Source organism: Apaloderma vittatum, unplaced genomic scaffold, assembly GCF_000703405.1.
Source record: "Apaloderma vittatum isolate BGI_N311 unplaced genomic scaffold, ASM70340v1 scaffold2497, whole genome shotgun sequence".
Taxonomy (NCBI): Eukaryota; Metazoa; Chordata; class Aves; order Trogoniformes; family Trogonidae; genus Apaloderma; species Apaloderma vittatum.
Genome location: NW_009725529.1, coordinates 2082 through 22159, shown reverse-complemented (window position 1 = coordinate 22159; position 20078 = coordinate 2082). Strand labels below are relative to the sequence as shown.

Here is a 20078-nt window from a genome sequence, read left to right as displayed (position 1 = left end):
ATTACCTGTGAGAAGAGACCAGCACCAACCTCTCTACAATGTCCTTTCAAGTAATTGTAGAGCATGATGAGGTCCCCCCTCAGCCTCCTCTTGGTCAAAATGAACAGACCCAGCTCCCTCAGTCGCTCCTCACAAGGTCTGTTCTCCAGGCCCTTCCCCAGCTTTGTTGCCCTCCTCTGTACTCGCTCCAACACCTCGAGATCTCTCCTGTACTGAGGTGCCCCAAACTGAACACAACACTCAAGGTGTGGCCTCACCAGTGCTGAGCACAGAGGGACAATCACCTCCCTTCTGCTGGTCACAAGAGTTGCCTGGGTCCCACAGCGCAGCAAGTCAAAGGTTAAGCCGATGGCAGTATAAACCAAACACCCTAACTCAGAACTCCCTCTGCAAGTATTCATTTTTGTCACTGGGTCTGATATTATGTAGGTTTTAGGAAATCCTGTGACTGAAATCTAATGCTATCATGATGAAGATGAAGAGAGCCGACAGTGCTATATTTGATTTTAATTTATTTCAAGGGAAAACCAGGACCAGCAGGGCAGAAAGGAGCAGTTGGGTACCCTGGACCGGAAGGTATTCCTGGGAACCCTGGAAAGCCTGGGCTGTTAGGAAAGCCTGGCCCTAAGGTAAGCTGCTTTCCACAGTGCCTCTTTATGTCATTTTGTGTTACAAATTTTCTGAGGTTAGGGTATTTAAACAGAAGGAGCCATTCTCATTTCCCTGAGCATCTTGAAAATAAGGCCAATTCTTTTGTTTTCTTTCTCTTTTGCTCCTGATGTTCTGTCCAGGGTGTTAAGTTAGCATAAAGGAAGTGTGCTGTGAAAAGAACTATTTCATTAGCATATGGTAGTAGCAACAAGAGCTGGGTGAGTCAGGTATGGCATTTCTCAGTAGGTCAAGTTAGATGGACCCATAATTGTTATACAAAGATATCCAAGTTAGATTTGTTGTTAGGAATTAATTGAGATATCAAATGAGGCACTGTTACAAGTATCAATTTCCTACCTGGTTGAACTAGGGGAAAAAAAATTACCTGTAGGGGGCATATGTGCCCTATTCGAGCCTCCACAGTTTCACATTATGTCTTGCTGAACCTCTTCCAAGTACTTAAAATTCTTTGGAGTTGAATTTAGGAGTATCACCCAAAAATATTCTTACATTTTTGCCTTTCCACTCAAAATGATATCTTTCGTATTAAAAAAAGACTTTATTACTCCATAGTAACAAAATATAGTAGCATTGAAAATTGTTAGAAAGAGAGGCTTGTAACTGATTTTTGCTACAACATATAAGAAGAACAGAACTTTTGATAGGTAAAGTTTATCAGTCCATCAGGCTACAAGCCACAGTACCATATTCAAAAGACCTGGAAATCACATTTAATATAAAAATTCTCTTCCAACCCTTTTATTTCTATGAATGTTTAACCAAGTGTCATATGAAATAAGAAAAAAGAGAGAGAGGATATAAATATGTATATATTTCTACTAAATAACAGAAGCATTTGTTTGGATGGTAGTAAATTCCCATTTTGTATTTTTTAACATGTCAGATATGTTTGTTTCATTAAAAATATTTGAGTTTGTTTATAGTCTGATATTCTCATACATTTACAATACATACATAACAAATGTTCTGATCTTCCTTCATTTGGTAAAGTTATTGTATATGAATCCTGGCAGAGTGTACACTATCATCCTAATATTATCAGTATGTCTGATTTTTTATAAATAAGCATGCTGAGTTTTGAATCTTTCTGGGGGAAAGTAGTCTCATTTTGTTTCTTGGGTTCTTTCTTCCTGAAAAAATTAATACTGTGAATTTCAACCATAATTTCATCCCACCTGTAGTGAATGAATGCAGCATCGTTTCCATCAGAAGTGGATGGTTTATTGTATCTTATAATCCTCAGACATGACACAACCCTCATCCAAGAGCCATCTCAGGGACTCACCTTCTATAATTAATAGAGATCACTGCTCTTCTCCTGCATATTTCAAACTAGAGTTAGAAAAGAATTAAATAGGGATTGACACTAAAGGCTGTTAATCTGAGCATTCAGATTTACAGGTCTGGGAAAAAAGTTAGGTCTCATATATCTGTTCTCTATGATTCCCTGTAGTAGGTAAAAGCAGTCACTGATATGCCTCTGAGTGCTTCTATATATACTTAATTGCACAATTTCTGTGGACAGAAGATTGTTTACTGTTTCTAGATCACTAGTACCTAATCTAGTGATCCAACCGGGCAACTATTTCTCTTGAGGAGGATGCTACTAGGGAAGATGCCTTGCATAAGACAATTGATTCTCTTGAGTGTTCTCAAAAGTCTTTCAAAGTCTAGGCAGGAGATCCCACACAAATGGATATATTTATGGTAGAACAGAACAGTGTTTAATATAAGCACTGAGCCAAACAACTGGCAATGGGCTATGGCATGGTTAGCATTTGCTTTGCTGACAGTGACTTGTTGAATTGCAACAACTTGACCCCTCCAAAATCTCAGTCCACCCCAGTGCAGCTTTGTTACTACATATGATGGGCTTCTGCTTTCAGAATATTAGCAAAGATCCAGATGATACTGCTGATCATTGTCTTTCTATATAGTTTGATGTATCATCAGCATGTCCATGCATATAGAAAGTATTTTGTGGCTTTGAGTTTGTTACCTGCCTGGTTTAGCACACACTGAAAAAAACATGGTTGGCTGTTCTGCTTTTAACCAATTATTTTCAATTTGTTAAGGGTAATAAAGGAAACTCAGGCTTACCAGGTCTGGCAGGTTATCCTGGAGCTCGAGGTCCCAAAGGATTGCAGGGCATGCCAGGGCCCATGGGAGCACCCGGAATAAAGGTACACATGGTGGAATCTTGTTATTTAAGCACGGTATTACTTAGTCGTCATACTGCATCCAGTGATTGTAGAATGATCGTGCTGCTGTTAATCATATGAGTAATTGACCTCAAAATTTATTTGAAAGGTAAGAGTGCAAGGTGTGCTGACCTTGTTTTTATAAACCATAATTTGAAAACAGAGGTTCCATCCATCTGGATGTTATTCCCAACTGCAGAAGCCATTCAAAACACTTCATATTTATTCACTCAGTGAATCCCAGTCTGAATGTTACTCCTTTGTAGACAATGAACCATAAGAGGTAGTTTCTGCTCAGAAGTTCATGCAATCTGAAAAAGACAGGGAATCGATAAGGTGAGGGAAAACTGTTGCCTCGTAGTACAAAATAAGCATTAAGAGCGGACATACTGAGCCAAGCCAAAATTCTGTCTTTGTTACACCAGAAAAGTAACACCTGGGAAAGGGCATAGTGTAAAGCAAGCGTGAGAGGTGTGTATTCACAGCCTTAATCGTGGTTTGGTAATGTCCTCAGCTAGACATGGCTTCTATGTGTTTGATAGTCCTCAGAGAATTTCTCTTGCATAAACTTGTCTAATTTTGATTTCAATCAATGTAAAGTTTTAGTCTAACAGCAAGGAGTTCCATAACCATACTAGGCCTTACTCAGGGGATTAATTTTAAATTGATTTCTGACCTGCCTTTTCTGTATTCCATGTTGTGAATTTTAGTGTTTGCACTGAGAGATACCATACTGGAAGTGATCCAGCACGTATGTGTTTTGTATGTCTCCGAGTCAAGGAACCGTCAAGTCAATTTGCATTTTAGTGAATGTGTAATTATTGAAAGCATTCCTGATAGAAATAAAACGAATAAAATAAGCCTGCTTCTTAGAGAGAAAGCATGTTCCACGCTTTTGCCAGGAAGCCTGTCTTTACATTTATAACTTTCATAACTGTAATAAAGGTAATGTTATATTGCTATTGACAGGGTGAGAAAGGGCTTCTGGGTCATCCAGGAAAGCGAGGCAAGAGGGGCCTTCCAGGATCACAAGGTGACCAAGGGCCAGCAGGAGACACTGGACTGAAAGGACAGACTGTATGTAATCACAGCTGTAGATACAAAACAAGTAGTCCAAGAGTTATCAATATGAAATAATATTAAGGATGCCTGCTCTTATTACAGGGAGAAGATGGAGATCAAGGCTTAATGGGGTTTCAAGGATTCCCAGGTCCAAAAGTATGTGCCTATTCTTTTCTTCTAGATCTTAAGCTATTTACAGAGTGAGGACACCAGGAAAACAGAATTAATCAGCTTTAACAATAGTTTGTTCAAACTCTGTCTTAACAGTTGGAACATCATAGGCAGAACTGTGTACTCCATGTCCAAGGATAAACATTCTGGGTCAGGGTGCTTGGTATTTTTACTGTTACTACTCTTGGAAATTATCTTTCACTGATTACAAGAGATTGAAACAAGCTAATGTGCTTGTCTGATTAAACTGTTCCCTTGCATTTTCAGGGTCCTGCAGGAGACATTGGCTTAGTTGGAATTCTGGGCCCGAAAGGCCCAACAGGCCAAGTTGTAAGTGTTCCACTCCATGAAAGAGATTGTCAGAATTGCTTGCAACCAGCACATGTTTTTAATTTAGGGAGTCATCTTTTTTCCTATTAACAAGGCCAGAACCCTAACCAAATTCTTCTCTCTGAGACTGTGATTCCACTAGGAGTCCTTTGCTTGTACGGCAGCACTGCTCTGTTTGCAATGTGTGTACAGACACATAAGCAGAGCTGGGCTCTTAATCTTGAAGGGAAAATGCAAGCTCTGCTGACAAAGTGTGGCTCTCGTGGTATAATTTCATGTACACAAGTATCGTTATTGCTAACCTATCTTTGTCTATTGGGGTTGAAGATTCTCTTTCCTCTTGCAACAATGCTGATTCTATAACCCTGTCCTACAGCAAAAGAGAAAAAGGTCAAATTTTGCTTGCAGTAAAACACACTGGTGCTCAGGAATTATTGATTAATAGGTAGTCTTTTTTTTTAATAAATTTTTGTCCCCATCTATGAAATTACTAATCTGTATTAAATCATTTTTCATGACACCTTCTTCATGAAATTCTACTTTGCTAGTCACCAGAAACGTGGAAAAATATTTATCATTTTGTAGTATTGAGGAGCGTGCATCCGCTTCACAGCATCAACTGAAAAAGGGGGAAATGTTGCACCATGGCAGGCCTTACTAAAAATGTTCTCTCACTGCTGTGTCACTGCCATCACAGAGCTGGATTAGTTCAGTTAACCAGGTCTGGAGCAGCAGCTTTAGAGGCATGTTTTAATAGTTACGTTCCTTCCTAAACATTCCTATAAAAGATAAACACTGGAAATGAGCAGTTTGCTCTAAGTGAAATGGAACAGGAAGGTAACATTTTAGCAGCACTTAACTGCCAGCCTTAGACGAGTACAGCAATATAGCTCAAGATGTAGTTGACGGTAGCTCAATAAATATGTGGTCTTTAGTAGTCAGAGTTACTTAAGTTTCCACTGTTTTTAGTACAGCAGCTTTCACATAACAGAATGTGTGGGCTTTCCAAGCACAATAATTCTAATTATTAAAATAATTACCTTACTGATTTGTGGCAATGTGCACTCAATATTTAGAAAGAGGATATCACCGTGATCTTTTGCATATTTGCCAGGGCTGTGTGCGGAGAAACTTTAAACCAGGAAACATCTTCATTTTGAAAACACAGTGGACTAATAAATTCTTTGCTTGTTTATAGGGATATATTGGCCCTGTTGGTCAAGAAGGCATAACAGGACCAACTGGGAGGCCTGTAAGTTTCCCTTTTGCATAATTTGGTTATTTCACCACTCTTAATAATCTGTTTTACAACTAGCAACCTTCTCATTTTTTCTATTTGCAAATAGCAACTAGCAGCACCATCTTCATGTTATACCATGCTGGTAAGCCAGTGTATGCGACTCTAGCATCTCTAATACAAACAAGGAAAAAAATGACAAAAAAACAATGACAAAAAAAGTCATTGCAATGGTCTTCTATCTAAGTACAGAGTATACAGGGCACGCCTGCAGGGGCAATGGGCAAATCAGTGTGTAAAACAGCTCATAATAACTACCACCTGGATGTTCTTTCTCAGCCTAAGGTCTGAGACATATCTAGAGAGTATCCACATTCAGTTTCAATGCAGTTTATTTTTTGTGTTGATTGGGCTGAACTGTCCAGAATGCCCCTCTAGACATGCTGGGAATGCCCACAAGCCCTTGCTGGGACACTCCAGGTGCTGGGGAGGTCCTTGTTACAACTCAAACATCTTGGTCTTTCTGACAACCCTTCAATGCACCCCAGGTTCCCTACAGTGTGGAGCTCTGTCCTCATCTCTGTTTCCATCCCTTGTTGTACTACCTGGGCCAAAGACAGAGCAGCTTTCTGCAAAGGCACCCTCTGGCTCATGCCCAGCCAGGTAGTTTTAGAAGCTCTTTGTACCACGCAAATTCCTCTGTCTGATCAAAAAAACTCTGAGTGAATGAGAATGTCTAAAAATTGAAATAATAATCATAAACGTAACAGTATCCAATAAAAGTAATAAATACAGTGAGAAAGGAGAAGGGAGATGTCACTATTAAACTGTTATTTTCACTTGTTGGGAAAAAGACAACAGTAAGACAGTACTTCAAGTCTTTCTGCACTCTTTTCAAGCCCACTCAGAAGGAAAACTGCGGTTGCATATAGTGGTATGAAGGCTTTTAATATACTCCACATTGAATGTAATGGTTTGCCATTATCATTAAGAAAGCATTACAGTCGAAGGTTACTTCTATGCTGACATCAAGATGCAAAATTCTTCCAGAGAAGAACTGTAAGATTGTTACTGTCTTTGGAAACACAGCCTAAGTGCAAAACTAGTCAAAAATGCCACAGAGACAAAAAAACATGTCTAATCTGACTGTGAGAGGAGGACTAATGGGATAATAAAAATAAACATTTAACCAATGAAATTCTTCAGTGATGGAGACTACTGAGTTTTACTCTCTATTCTCACGATGGTGAAGTACTGATGTATTAGAGCGGATCAAATTGTAGGGAATACATCTGATTGACAGGGAGAACACTGACAAAATTACTGAGAGAAAATAACATATTTGCAATCCAAAGAAAACAACAGCTTTCCACATATAGCAATTACAAGGTGTTTTCAAGTCTTCTAATAGTACAGGAAAATTAAAGCCCTAGAGTTGTAAATACTTCCACAGATGACACTGGGCTTTTCATGTGAGCAGCATAACTCTCATGGATATTAATCTGCTTATTTCAGTTCTAGGTGGCTAGAAAACATACTGGATTAATAGCTTTTTTTTTTTCTTACAGGGACTGAGAGGTGAAAAGGGCACAAGGGGTGAAATGGTAAGATGAAACAACTTCTGTGCTTTCATTTTTTTGGCAGTGCAATAACTATTCCTGTGTTACACCGAATGTACTCTTGCATGCTCTGAATGCCAGTCGTGTTGTGCTCTTGGAGAGCGCTGGCCAAGAAAGCTGGTAGCATGAGGCAAAAGTCTGACCTTTTTTTGTTCAGGTTGATTTATGTAGATATGCCCAGCGGGTGTGTGCTGCCGCGCAGTCTGGCCCTTGATCATATAGCAGTCACCTACTTCAAATCTGTCCCAGTTCAGATCTAAAGAACAATCTTTTGTCACTTTCGTTATCGGTGTTCAGTGCCTCGGAGCACAGGATGCTCACACATGTTCATACATATGTGTCATCTCGTCTAGAGGGAGGAGGTCAGGAGAAGCCTGTAGCCACAGACGGATAGCTGTAGTAGCGCCAGGAGGCATCAATAAGTTATGAAAGTGCTGGCTCTCGTTTTTCAGTATGAACATTACCTTGGTTTTTGTACATGAATAAATGTTGGATTTGATTAAAAAATTTTTCTAGAGCTAATAAAGTCTCCAATCAATAACAGCTATGAGACAAGCCATTAAATTATCATATTTACAGAAAATATGAATTCAATGATAGTTGATACCTATGGCATTACTTTATATGGGATATTTGTAATTGGTTCCTTTTCCAGTAAGTAGCCAGTGTGATCTTGTTCCTGTTGCTCTTACCCTGCCTTTCCCTCCTCATTACTTAAAATCATTTAGTTTCTCTTGTCTTATTGTATTTTGGTTTGGCAGCCACCTGCGTACAGTTCCAACCTAACCGCTGGATAAAAGTTTTGGAAAATAAATCAGAGATGTTCAAAATTGCTTAAAGAATTACGGCTTGGAACTAAGCTTGCTGTACGTGTCTTGTGGAACTGCCTTCTTTGATTCTAATGCTCCAGGCAATTGCTATCTCAGAATAAGAAGGAAACTGCTTTTGCAATTCGTGCTGCTATTAACCATCTTAACTGTATTTTTCTAGTTTGTTCCTAAGAATTACTAAGATAGCATAGAGCTAAAAATGCTAACACTAAAAAATGGTAATAATAAAAACTATTCAAAGTGGTGAACAAGAAACACCCATCTCCATTATTAGTGCTGGTGTGTAAGAAGTTATTTCTTAAATAAGTTCTTGAATTCATCAAGATGAATTAACCTCCTAAGACTGTCTTCAGAAGAAAAACATTTAATTTTAAGTCATACGCAGTGGCATTAGTTTACATTACATAGCAAAGAAAATGATTTATTTCCAACTGTTTTCAGATATAAAGGAGAGAAAATTATTTTCCTCCAACTGTGTATTCCAAGCTTGAATTTATACCTTTAAAATTGATCCTGGCATTCTTCTTAGAATCACAAAATTTCTAACTTTTTTTGTAACAGTCTAAGTCAGGGATACAGTGCTCATTACTAGAAAGATTTCTTTACTAGATTTACTAGAAAGAAATCCCCTAAAATACGTGGAATGCAAAATGATGACTCTTTGAGGTCAGTGGTGAACCAAAGTTCAGGTCCTGTGGACCAGTTTCCTGGAGAAAAATTGGTAAGAGTTAGAAATGGAGGTTGAATTATGTTAATTCAAATTATTTTTTAATTCAAAATTTCCATTGTGACTGAAACATTTAGAATTATGTAGAATATATTTTGGAATATTGTTTCAGAATTCTTACATTTCTAAAAGGAGGGAGTGGGACATATTTCATGGCATGTCTCACATAATGAATATAGAGTCATAGGATAATCCAAGTTGCAAGGGAGCTCAAGACATTTCTAAATCAACCTCCTGTTTAGGTCAGCTCTGAGATAAGACCACGTTGCTCAGGGTTTTATCCATCATTCTCTTGAAAACTTCCAGGGATGGAGATTGGATAATTTCTCCGGGTAATGTGTTTCAGCCTGTGATTATTCACAAGGTGAAAAAAGATTGATATGATATATGATATGATATGATATGAGGCATAATGCACAATTTTCTATTATCATCTTTTACCTTAGATTTACAGTCATTAATGGCAGCAACCACACTGGGTTGTGCATCAGACTGTTATATTGTGGGATGTTATTAGGCTTTACCCGTTAGGAGATATGGTAATGTAACATCAGAATGGCATTAAGTGGTCAGTGAAAACTTAATCATTTTTGTTAAAAATACTTTCTGTTCCTTGGAAAAAAAATCAAAAGTCAGGGAAAATATGAAAGTCCTTGCAATTGCTCATGTTTTCAAAGTCAAGCATATGTATCATTGCATGTAAAATCAGGGTCTTACAGTACTAGAAGAAGATTGGGGTTTTGGCCTTTGAACTTCTGTACTAGCAATCAAATTGGGTGATTAAAGAACTAAAGAGCACACTAAAACTAACTGTTCCATTCTCTGTTTTTGTTATTATGAACTGGAATTACACGTTTCTCACTTAAATTCTAATGTGATCAAAGGGTAATTTAAGTAGATTTGTAAAGGTAATCCTGTATATTTCCATAAAATATTTAGCAATTAACTTAATCCATTAACAGTGTAACTAAACCTTATTTTGCTGCTCTGCAACAAAAAGAAAGAACATTTGAAACATCTCTACAGGGTTTTCAACACACTCTGTGCAGTTTTGTTATGTTTTAAAGACTTGTAAAGACAATGGATATAGCCCTCTGAAGATTCAATGCATTTAAGAAATGTCATATCCCTAAAAGTAGTTTGCTGTAGTTAACAAATAGCTTTCAATGTTTACCTTTTTTCCGCAGGAGTTTTATTGGCAAGGAGACAGTTAATCAAGACCAATCACATTCCTCTTTTGCAAAATACCTTAGATTAATTCAAACAGTGCAGGTTTTGATTTCTAAAATTTTCAGTTTTGTCTCAGAAACCACTACAAATTTGTACCGTTTTGTCCCAAGAAATTTCAAGTCTCAAAATTGTGACACACATCAAGAACATCAAATATTAACTGAAGCATTCAGTCATCTGAAAAATCCGTGATATGTCTAAATCTCAGCGCTCGGAACAAGGACATCTATTCATCAGAGAGCAGTGGGTACTTAGGGACAAACTGGTGAAGACTTTGTGGCTTGCCTTGACTTGGTATTTGCATAATTGAGTCCTGGACCAAGATAAACAAATATATTGTTACATTGTCAAATTCATTTCTCAGGCTTTTTTTTCACACTTTCTTCTACGTTTTATACTAAACATACTTCACCAAGCATGATCAGGCATTCTAGTAATACATCCACATGGTAATACATCCACATAGGTGCACTCCAGCAGCACCTGAGCTGCTGATCTCATTAAATGAGGATGTCAGCCTTCTCAGCTGCCATACAAGAGTGTAGCTCTGTGAAACCCAGCTGATGTGTAACATTTGAAGAGGTACCCAAAAACAGTGAATATCATCTCTGCAAACTCATCTCTCAGCAGTTTTGTAATAATGAATAACAATAATACTTTATGCCTACTTAATAGTAACAGGATTTCAAAGAAAATCTCAAGCTGGACAATAAACAAACTCAGAAGAGTAAAAGGAAGCTAAGTATTTGCCACAGAGCCCACAGGGATTTCTGCATTGCTGTATATCCTAAAATGACTTATTCTTTGATTTCTGTTTCTCAACATTAATCATGAATGTCTTTATAAAATATCAGTAAATATTTGCCCAAAAGATGGCAGAGAGGGCTCTCTATAGGTATAACTGGATGAAACATAAATAAAAAGGGTGAGGATGTATCAATTGAAAAGCCGACACTATCTAGAGTCCCTAGAAATTATGCCATTAAGGTCTTAGGGATTACAAGATCATCCCAGAAATCGCTTCAGTTTTGATCCTGCTCTGTTCTCCAAAGAACATGTGTAAAAATTGGGTCTTGGCCTCAAAGCCATTCGCAGTCCCTCAGTAGAGAGCTGGTGCTAGGAATTACAGGATGCCCCCAACTTTTCATACCCTTCGTAACCCAGCACCTGAGCCGCTGGGACACGGCCAGGGCAGGTGGTGCAGGCACACGTCGCTGTACAGCTCTGGAGCTCCCTGTAAGCCCGGCCAGACGCGTTCCCCCGTTGCTACCGTGTGCTCTGCCTTGCAAAGCTGTCTAGAGAAATGCAGCTGGTATTCTCCTGAGAACTGATCAATTTGGAGCCTCCGTGACTTAAATAAATTACTGCTGTCTGCTTTGAGATCCTTTTAAAAAACACATACGAATTAGTCATAGAATCATAGAATCACAGAATGGTCAAGGTTGGAAGGGACCTTGAAGATCATCTAGTTCCAACACCCCTGCTGTGAGCAGGGACACCTCCCTCCCACTAGACTACGTTGCTCGAAGGTCCATCCAACCTGGCCTTGAATGATTCCAGGGATGGGGCATCTACAGCCTCTTTGGGCAACCTGTTCCAGTGCTTCACCATGTTAGATTGAATCTCGCCTTTCCTGAACCATTTTCAGCTGTCCTTGCTCGTGGCAGCTTGAAGCACGGCCCAAGTTCAGGAGCTGTAGTGTGCAGTGACACTCACAGATCTGGCTGTGAAATCTCACAGCAGTAATGCTTCTTATTACTATATAAAGTGATTTACAACTTAATACCTCTTTCACTAGATCCGTTTCAGGATATTTGTCAGCATGACCATGTCAGACAAGATTATTTCTCTTTTGGCACAGACTTAATACTAGCACAGACTTAATACTAGTGTGACCATACTGGTGTAAGAGGGGTTTTGCTGGAACAGCTTATTGTGCTTGAAGAATTGGTACAAGCAGCAGTGACTAAAAATGTTTTCCTTGAATTAACTCGGTTATGTTAAACGGTTTTACTAGTACATGGTGCAGGTCTGGCCTATGCGTTTCATTCCTCCTTCTTCCCTTTTGCTTCTATTAAGGCACTGCCACCTACTCTTTTTCCTTGTGATTGTTCCTGCTATTGTTTATGTTACAGCAGCTCCTAGAGGCTTTGAGTATTACAGAGATTAAAGAGGAGACTCTAACAGAGATAAAAGTATCACTCTGTATAAATATTCATAATTATTCCATCTTAATGTGAATAGTTGCTCAAAGGAAGTATAATTCAGATGATGTTATTGGTTTGGAAGAGTCCCTGTCCAACTCCAAGGCAATCCTACAATTCAGATTTAAGACTGTGCATTGTAGGTACTATAAGCTAGGGAAAAACACTGTTCCTTCTCCTCCTCTCCTTCCCACTGCAACATTGTACACACTACAGTGACGACACTTAGAATGAGGAAATAAGGGCCTGACTTCTTGAATATGAAAGAAGCCTGCAATATCACTGTTACACAATGAACATAACACTGACACTGCTAACGAATGGAGCTTATTAATGCCTGGCGGATACTCATGGAATAAAGCAGATCAGTCAGTTTTTTACAACTACATGTGACATTATTTACGATGCTTTTATGGTTATGCATCCCTTGTAGTACTTGTATAGGCAACATGCATATAATGCTGGCACAATGTATAGCACGTTATACAATAATACTTTGTATGACTTCTAATATTCCCTTAATATCAAAAGTAACTGGAAAAACAAGTAACCAGGTAACCCAGCAATTCTAACAGGAATATTCATGTGTTAACAGAGGATGGTACTTCAACAATTGTAATTAATAATCTACAATTTTACCAAAACTGGTATCACATCTTCTTCATCGTATGCATTGTGGCATTTTGTGATGTAAAAAATACATAAATGTAGAAGCAGAGATGTTCACCTATGACTGTTGCCTTTTACCTCCCTTTCTTCTAGGGGCCTCAGGGACCTCAGGGCCAGCCAGGGCCACGTGTAAGTGCATAAAAAACCATGCTTATATTTTTCTATTGTGATTGCATTATATAAACATGTGGAGCACCTCATACCTGGTTTCTCCTGTTTTCCAGGGACCACCTGGACCACCGGGACCACGAGTAAGTTCTGTAATTACTCTAACCTACAATACAGTCCTTTTCTAAAAGTTAAAAGAGTAGGATTCTCTTCAAATGCATTGCTTGTTCCATCACTGCACATGAAATGCAGACACGTTTTTCTACAACTTCTATCACTACTGTAATACGATTTTTGAACCTTCCACCTTATGCTGTCAGTTCTGTTCTGCACAGTTAAACCCTCAGCAGGCAATGCTCTTGGACATACTCATATTTTTTACATGAGTTAACTCTGTCACATCCTTTTGCTTTTTCCCCTGTTCTGTATCTGAACACTCTGAAAGATAGCAACAGAAAATTTTGTGCTGTTTTTGGCCTAGCTATTCTACCTGTCCACACACAGATTGAGTTTGTTAAGGGACTGTGTCAGTTAGGACAGACTTGATTCTCAAGTGTCCTAAAGTTGTAATGATACACAGAATCTAAGAATAAGTTGCAAGAACTAGATGCTTGTATGTGTGACTTTATTCTTTAAAAATAAACAAACCTGTTGTCTGGGTATATATGTCGTACAAAGTGCAGAGAATGAGGCTGGGCATGCAGAGGCTACTTTGTCAGTCTTGGTATTTATTCATGCATCACGAAGGCCACTTTGATCTGTCAGCTGCTGGTGGACGACTGAGATATTCTTTGTGTGCTTCTCTGTATGGGAATAACATCTCTTCACACTTTACCTGGACTGGTTTTCTTAAGTATATAAATTAAATGTCTGGGAGGAATAAGTCAGTACACTAGTCTGTAACAAGTCTTAGAGGTTTTTTTTTCAGGTTCCTGAAATGTGACCACTAAATTAGGTATGGGTGTACTAATAAAAATCGAATGCACTTTTTCTGTACGCATGCTTGCATTCTTTAGAAAAGGAAGGGGAGGTCCTATTTTAAAAGTAAGTGTTTATAATTAATCACTTCCTAAAAAGACAAAATAACAAAGCTATTGTGTACATTGCTATCGTGCTAAAAGAATTTACCACTTCTGTTTTCAAATATTCCTGTTCATCATCTTATATTCTGATTTATTTTTTTTTCAGAAACAAGTGGACATCAATGCTGCTGTTCAAGCTTTGATTGAGTCAAATGCTGCACTGCAGATGGAGGTAATATATTTCAGTGTATTTACATTGTCATATAGGGTACGCAATTATAAATCTATTTTTTGAGGACAGAACAAAGACTTAATTTAAAATTAATCATGGATAGCAAGTAATTACTGGAGAATATAAACATTCTAGGTTTTATAGGATACAACTGAAATGAAGAAAGACAAAATTCGTACCTTTTTGTCATGATTGGCAGCAATGGAAATTTGCTGACTATCACACATAGCAGACTGTATCTGTTCTGCCACAGATAATGATAGTGGCATTTAGGCCTTGATCCAAAAAATACTGACAAGTGTGTGGTCCCATTGACTGCAAGAAAAGTCAAATAGATTTGCATATATTTTCTAGGTTAAGCCTAAGAGTAGATATCCCTGTTCAAAATCTGAAACTAAGTATACTTTTAAAAGTACTAATTTTTTTTCCTTTCTTTTTTCCCTGTATCCACATTTTTATGTCAACATGTCATAATGATGTAATTGCACGATCTTAACCTGCCTGTAACTTCACTGCTTTGATAATTTTAACAAAATGTACTGATTTGTTTATTGCAATATGTTATTCTTACCCTGTTTTACATGGCCGACTGCATGCATTATAAATACTTTTCTTCTGTCTGGCTATTCAATGGCGATTTGACTTTTACTGCATACGCTGTTGTTGTGATAATTCCTTGTGGTAACACGTTTGCTAATGGCCCTCGGCAGAAATACCAGAATACTGAAGTAACTTTACTAGATCACAATACAGAGATATTCAAAACGCTGCACTACCTTAGCAATTTGCTGCACAGCATCAAGAACCCTCTTGGCACACGGGATAACCCAGCACGCATCTGCAGGGATTTGCTTAACTGTGAACGTAAAGTGTCCGATGGTAAGTGTCCACTTTCGTGAAAGCTTCAACACAACTAGGCCTTGAAACATGTGTTTCCAAAGGTTACTTAATACATCAAAACACTAATGTGTAGATTTTTTTTTATTATATTCTGTTGCTATATTTATTTTATCTTTATTTAAGTTTAGATTTCTGAATTTTAGAGGTGAAGGTATTTAGCTATCTAATATTATACAGATATTAGAGACAAATTATATACATAAAGTAAACAAAAGTGTCCAGAAAATTTGAAAGGGAATCCAATTTTGTGATTAAAAGTTTCCCAAGTATTTATAGCTAATCTTGCAAACAGTTTTGTGTGGATCAGGTTCTAGATTCCTAATGAGAAAATTGTGTACGATACACTACCACTGTTAGATACCCTGTCAGTTGTAACCCAAAAGAACCTGAATCAATATTTCTAATCAAAAATAATAATTCAGTGTCAAGATTTCTAATAAAAAAGGTTTCTAATCAAAAATAAGAATTCAATGTCAGGAATTTAACATAATTCAGTTTCCAAGTGGCTAACAAAACAATAAATACCTGTAGATATCCCTATTATCAAGAACTAGCATGACAAGCTAAGGAGGAAATGGAATATAGAGGTTACAGGGAAATCACTGTTCTCTGGCATATATAGGGACAGATCAATTCTTTAAGACTCTTGTAGAGATGTGCCTGACCCTTACTGGAACTGTGCTCTCTTAGATAAATCTCAGTCCTTTAAGGCCATGGAGGTCATTGTCACAGTCCTCCACTTCACGGGATTACACACACCCATATGAATTATAGAGCATAGGCTCACTCATATTTGACCATAAATTAAGGGAAGCTAAATCCTAATGTAATTTGCACATGTCCCATTTCTTTTATTGGACCTGGATTCACAATCATAAATACTAAATACTATTACTAGGATATGTTATGTAGAAGTGTCCGATGGGAGAAAGATAGTGGAGAAAGAAAGGATCTTCAAGATGTTGTGAGAGCAAGAGAATTTAGATTCTTATTTTACATTCCTGAATACATTCTCTATATAAAGCCAGGCCCAAAGAAGAAAGGTAAAGTTTTAATACAGAAAGAGCAGACTGGAAATACAATTTCTGGTCACTGTGTTCCTGTAGAAACGGTAAACATTTTTGAAACTACAATGGTATTCAAAAGTCATTGTATATGGAATCAGAATTGAAGGGTTATGATAATTTTGCTTATTTGTTATTAGTAGAATTATAATAATGAAAAGACTTCAATGTTTCTTTCATTATATAGATAGAAAAGTAGATGATATATCTAAAACTTCCTCAAAAGTACGAAGATTTTAGCAACTTGTTTAGTAACAATTATATTCGGTTTTTATTTTCCATCTGGGATTATATACTAATAGGAAAATACTGGATTGACCCAAATATTGGATGTCCTTCTGATGCCATTGAAGTTTTCTGCAACTTCAGTGCAGGGGGTCAGACGTGTTTAACGCCATTGTCTGTGACAAAGGTACGCACTGCTTCCAGAGACCAGATCTGTGCTGGAACTCTGAGCCAATGAATGCTTATTGACTTAACTCCTGAAAAGATGTTAGATTTCAAGGTGGTTTTCTTAATGTGCATCTTTGTGGAAGGTACATCTTAAATATTCTGTTAAAGAAGTTAGAAGTTTTCTGGAGACAATATATGTTATTGTAACTTTTGCTTTGTTCATTTACTCACCTTTCTTGCTGATAGAATTATTTTGTTTTGTTTTGTACTTTTCTACACAAGACATAAAAATAGCCTGAAATGCTTCTGAGCTACAATCGTAACTCATCACTCAGGACAGCCAAGTGTAGAAATGCTCAGGTCATTGCAATGGGAAGGAAGAAAATTACGAATACTTTTCAACATTTAGCTACTTTTAAATGACATTAGGCAGGGGAGGGTTTCCTTTATTATCATTAGTCCATGCTCTTCTTTGCATGCTCTTAAACCCTTGGGCATAGAAATACTTTATTTGTGGAGTTTTGCATGTACGCTGTAGTCATTGTTCAACAGAAATACCATACAGTTCCTATACGCGTTCCTACATTTGGAATATCCTTCAATATGATATAGTCTTGGAGAAATTCTTGCTGACTAATGAGGAACTACATTCTCTGTCTAAAATCAAAGCGTGCTTACAAATTTTTGGATTTTTAATGGCATGCCAGAACCTGTGGTCTAAGAAAACTAAAGAGCAGAAGGATGTGGCTGCAGTTAAAACACTGCTGCTGCTAATATCTTTGTTTGAATCACAAAACCATTTGTCTCAGTTTCCTTATTTAAAAAGTGTTTTCTGCCCAGCTGTGTTTCAGCAACGTTGTAAGCATTAGCAAATGTTTATACTTAAGCTTAGAAAATGTCCTCTGACAGCTTCTGTTTATAGTAATCCCTATAGTAGAACTTACCAGCTCTCCTGAAAAACACGGAACATGCTCTTTGGGATTGATCCCAATGTATAAACGTGTATACATGTTCCCACACCTGAACACCACAAACGCATGTGCATGTCATTTTGTGTTGCGGTGGCCATCCAGGGTAGCCCAGCTGTAAGTCTAACAATGCATTTCTCTTGGAACTTAGCTGGAGTTCGGCGTTGGAAAAGTGCAGATGAACTTTCTTCATTTACTGAGCTCAGAGGCAACCCAAAGCATCACAGTTCATTGTCTGAACACACCAGTTTGGGGATTAAATAAAGCAGGTGGCCAGAAAACATCTGTTAGCTTCAAAGGATGGAATGGGCAAATATTTAAAGCAAATACGGCACTCGAACCGAAGGTGCTCATGGACGAATGCATGGTAAATACTTTTTAGCACTAGCATTATTAAAATGATAATGGAGTTACTGTTCAAACTTCATTAACTTTCTGCAAATAAGTAACGATCGTTTAGATTCACGCCTCCTGTAGTTTACTTCTTACATTTTTTTGCATATATTTCTATACACCAACCTTTTGATATTGAATTCAACATATATGCAAACATAAAAGCAGTTGCAGTAATGCAAGTATCTATACTTGCTGTTTGCACTGAGTGTCATGTATTTCGAGACTCTGCTAAGACACTGGAGAGGGAGATCAGAACAGAAATAAGGAGGTCCTCCAGGAAACTTTTGAGTTACTCTCACAATGAAAATTCAGGCTTCAGTAAGAGTTCTGTTGAGGGTATCTAACACATAATGTTGGGCTCAGCCAGGCTGAAAATTATGTTTTGGACAACTAAATATCTTTAATTGCACTGACTATGAGTCAGTTGTTTGTTTATTTAATAAAATAATGAAGACTGGAAATGGAGTCCGGGGTTAACTAATATATCATATTTGTATTTAGGAAAAATTGGAAGAGCTTATTAATTTTCTAATGCTTACTAGATTACTCCATCATTACTTCATCACCAAGATGCAAGCCATTTGGTAAATGTCTTGGTAGAACACTATGAAATATAACAGCCAAGCACCTTACACTTTCAGTATTTTATAGCTCTGCTATCATTTACAAGAACAAAGGATGGGAGTCTGGTTCCATATCAATACAGGAGTGTCACGTGAGATTTTAAATCTCAACACAGAAAGTGGTTTTACTGAGGGACTTTGAAGCTGTTATGCTTCCAAATTTTGTCAGCAGATGCTAATGAAATGCTCTGGCCTGTGTCATGCAGAAAAAGTATGGCCACTGAAGCCCTTTCTCCCCGCCTCCCAGTCTGTTTGAGACTGGTTTAATACCTGAAAAAAAAATTAAGGCACACGGTGGTGGCTATTGAGAAGTGCCACTTTTCTGTGAGACTCTATGAGCTCTATCACTCTTTCTGTGAGAAATTAGGGACTGTACAGGTCTGCTGCAATCCCACCCATTTCCCTCTCTTTTCACTGATACCAAGTGTACTTCATGGTTTTTTAAGAATGGAGTGATTGCAAACATCAGGACGTTCCCAGCTTTCAAAAATGTTACTGTGTTATCTTATAATTTTTGTGAGATGTCATTTTTTTCACTGAGATTTTTTTAAGGATTAGAATAAACAATACGAAGTTTATGGCCAAAAAAAAATGCAGCTCTCATTCCCTGTGATTACACTTCAATTGCCTGTAGAGTTCATGACCTGAGACCTTGTGTTCGGATCTGGAGGTGAATTTAGCAAGATACCCAAGAGCCTATGTGAGCCCAGCCTGCGAAGCCACAGGCGCGGTGCTCTGGGCTGTGCTGCACTGTGTCTGCATCCGCTGCCGCTGCATTCTGGGCTGAGCTTTTTACCAGCTACAGTTTTGCCAGGAGTGCCCGTAGTATTGCATGGGAGAAATGAATGTGTTAAATTGCACAGTTTCTTTAGGAGCTACTGGGAGAAGAAATGTTTCTGTACGCTTCTCCAGTTCTCCATAAGCACAATTTCTGTTTGTGTTTTGAAGCTCACCTTTGACATGAATCTAATATTCTGCTTCTGTGTGTTGCAGGTTGAGGATGGCAGCTGGCGTAAGACACAGTTCTTTTTTCACACTCAGGACACTAATCAGCTTCCAGTGGTTCAAGTTCACGCGCTTCCTCATCTCAAACCAGGACAGCAGCACTTCATAGAAAGTGGTTCAGTGTGTTTCCTTTAAGCTTTCTCTTCTGGTTGTTGGGTTGGGGTTGTTTTTTTTACATTAACATGGAATTGCTGCATAGATTAAATGCAAAAGTAATGATCCACTACAGGCAAAATTCCTAGGAAACTGAAGAATCATTTTAAACAGTGTTGGTTAAAGAACCTCAGGAAGAAAAAGACTTCCTCCTAAGGAGAAATAGTGTTGAAAAAGAAAAGACTACGACAATTTTGATAGAGTATTTTTTTTAAAAAAAAAAAACATAATTGTTGGTGCTTTCTTGCATAATTTCCGGGAA

General features: G+C 37.9%; 1 protein-coding gene across 1 annotated transcript in view; it reads left to right on the top strand.

Annotated features, from left to right (window-relative positions):
* The window catches only part of LOC104276551 (collagen alpha-1(XXIV) chain-like), a gene marked incomplete at both ends in the record, with an annotated part of 49347 nt that extends 29564 nt beyond the window's left edge, over positions 1–19783 (top strand). The window contains 12 exon segments of the mRNA XM_009872923.1: positions 522–629; positions 2748–2855; positions 3843–3950; positions 4038–4091; positions 4374–4436; positions 5635–5688; positions 7242–7277; positions 14249–14314; positions 15025–15193; positions 16581–16690; positions 17791–18006; positions 19652–19783. Coding sequence (XP_009871225.1) covers positions 522–629; positions 2748–2855; positions 3843–3950; positions 4038–4091; positions 4374–4436; positions 5635–5688; positions 7242–7277; positions 14249–14314; positions 15025–15193; positions 16581–16690; positions 17791–18006; positions 19652–19783 — 1224 coding nt within the window.
* Between the last annotated feature and the right edge of the window lie 295 nt (positions 19784–20078).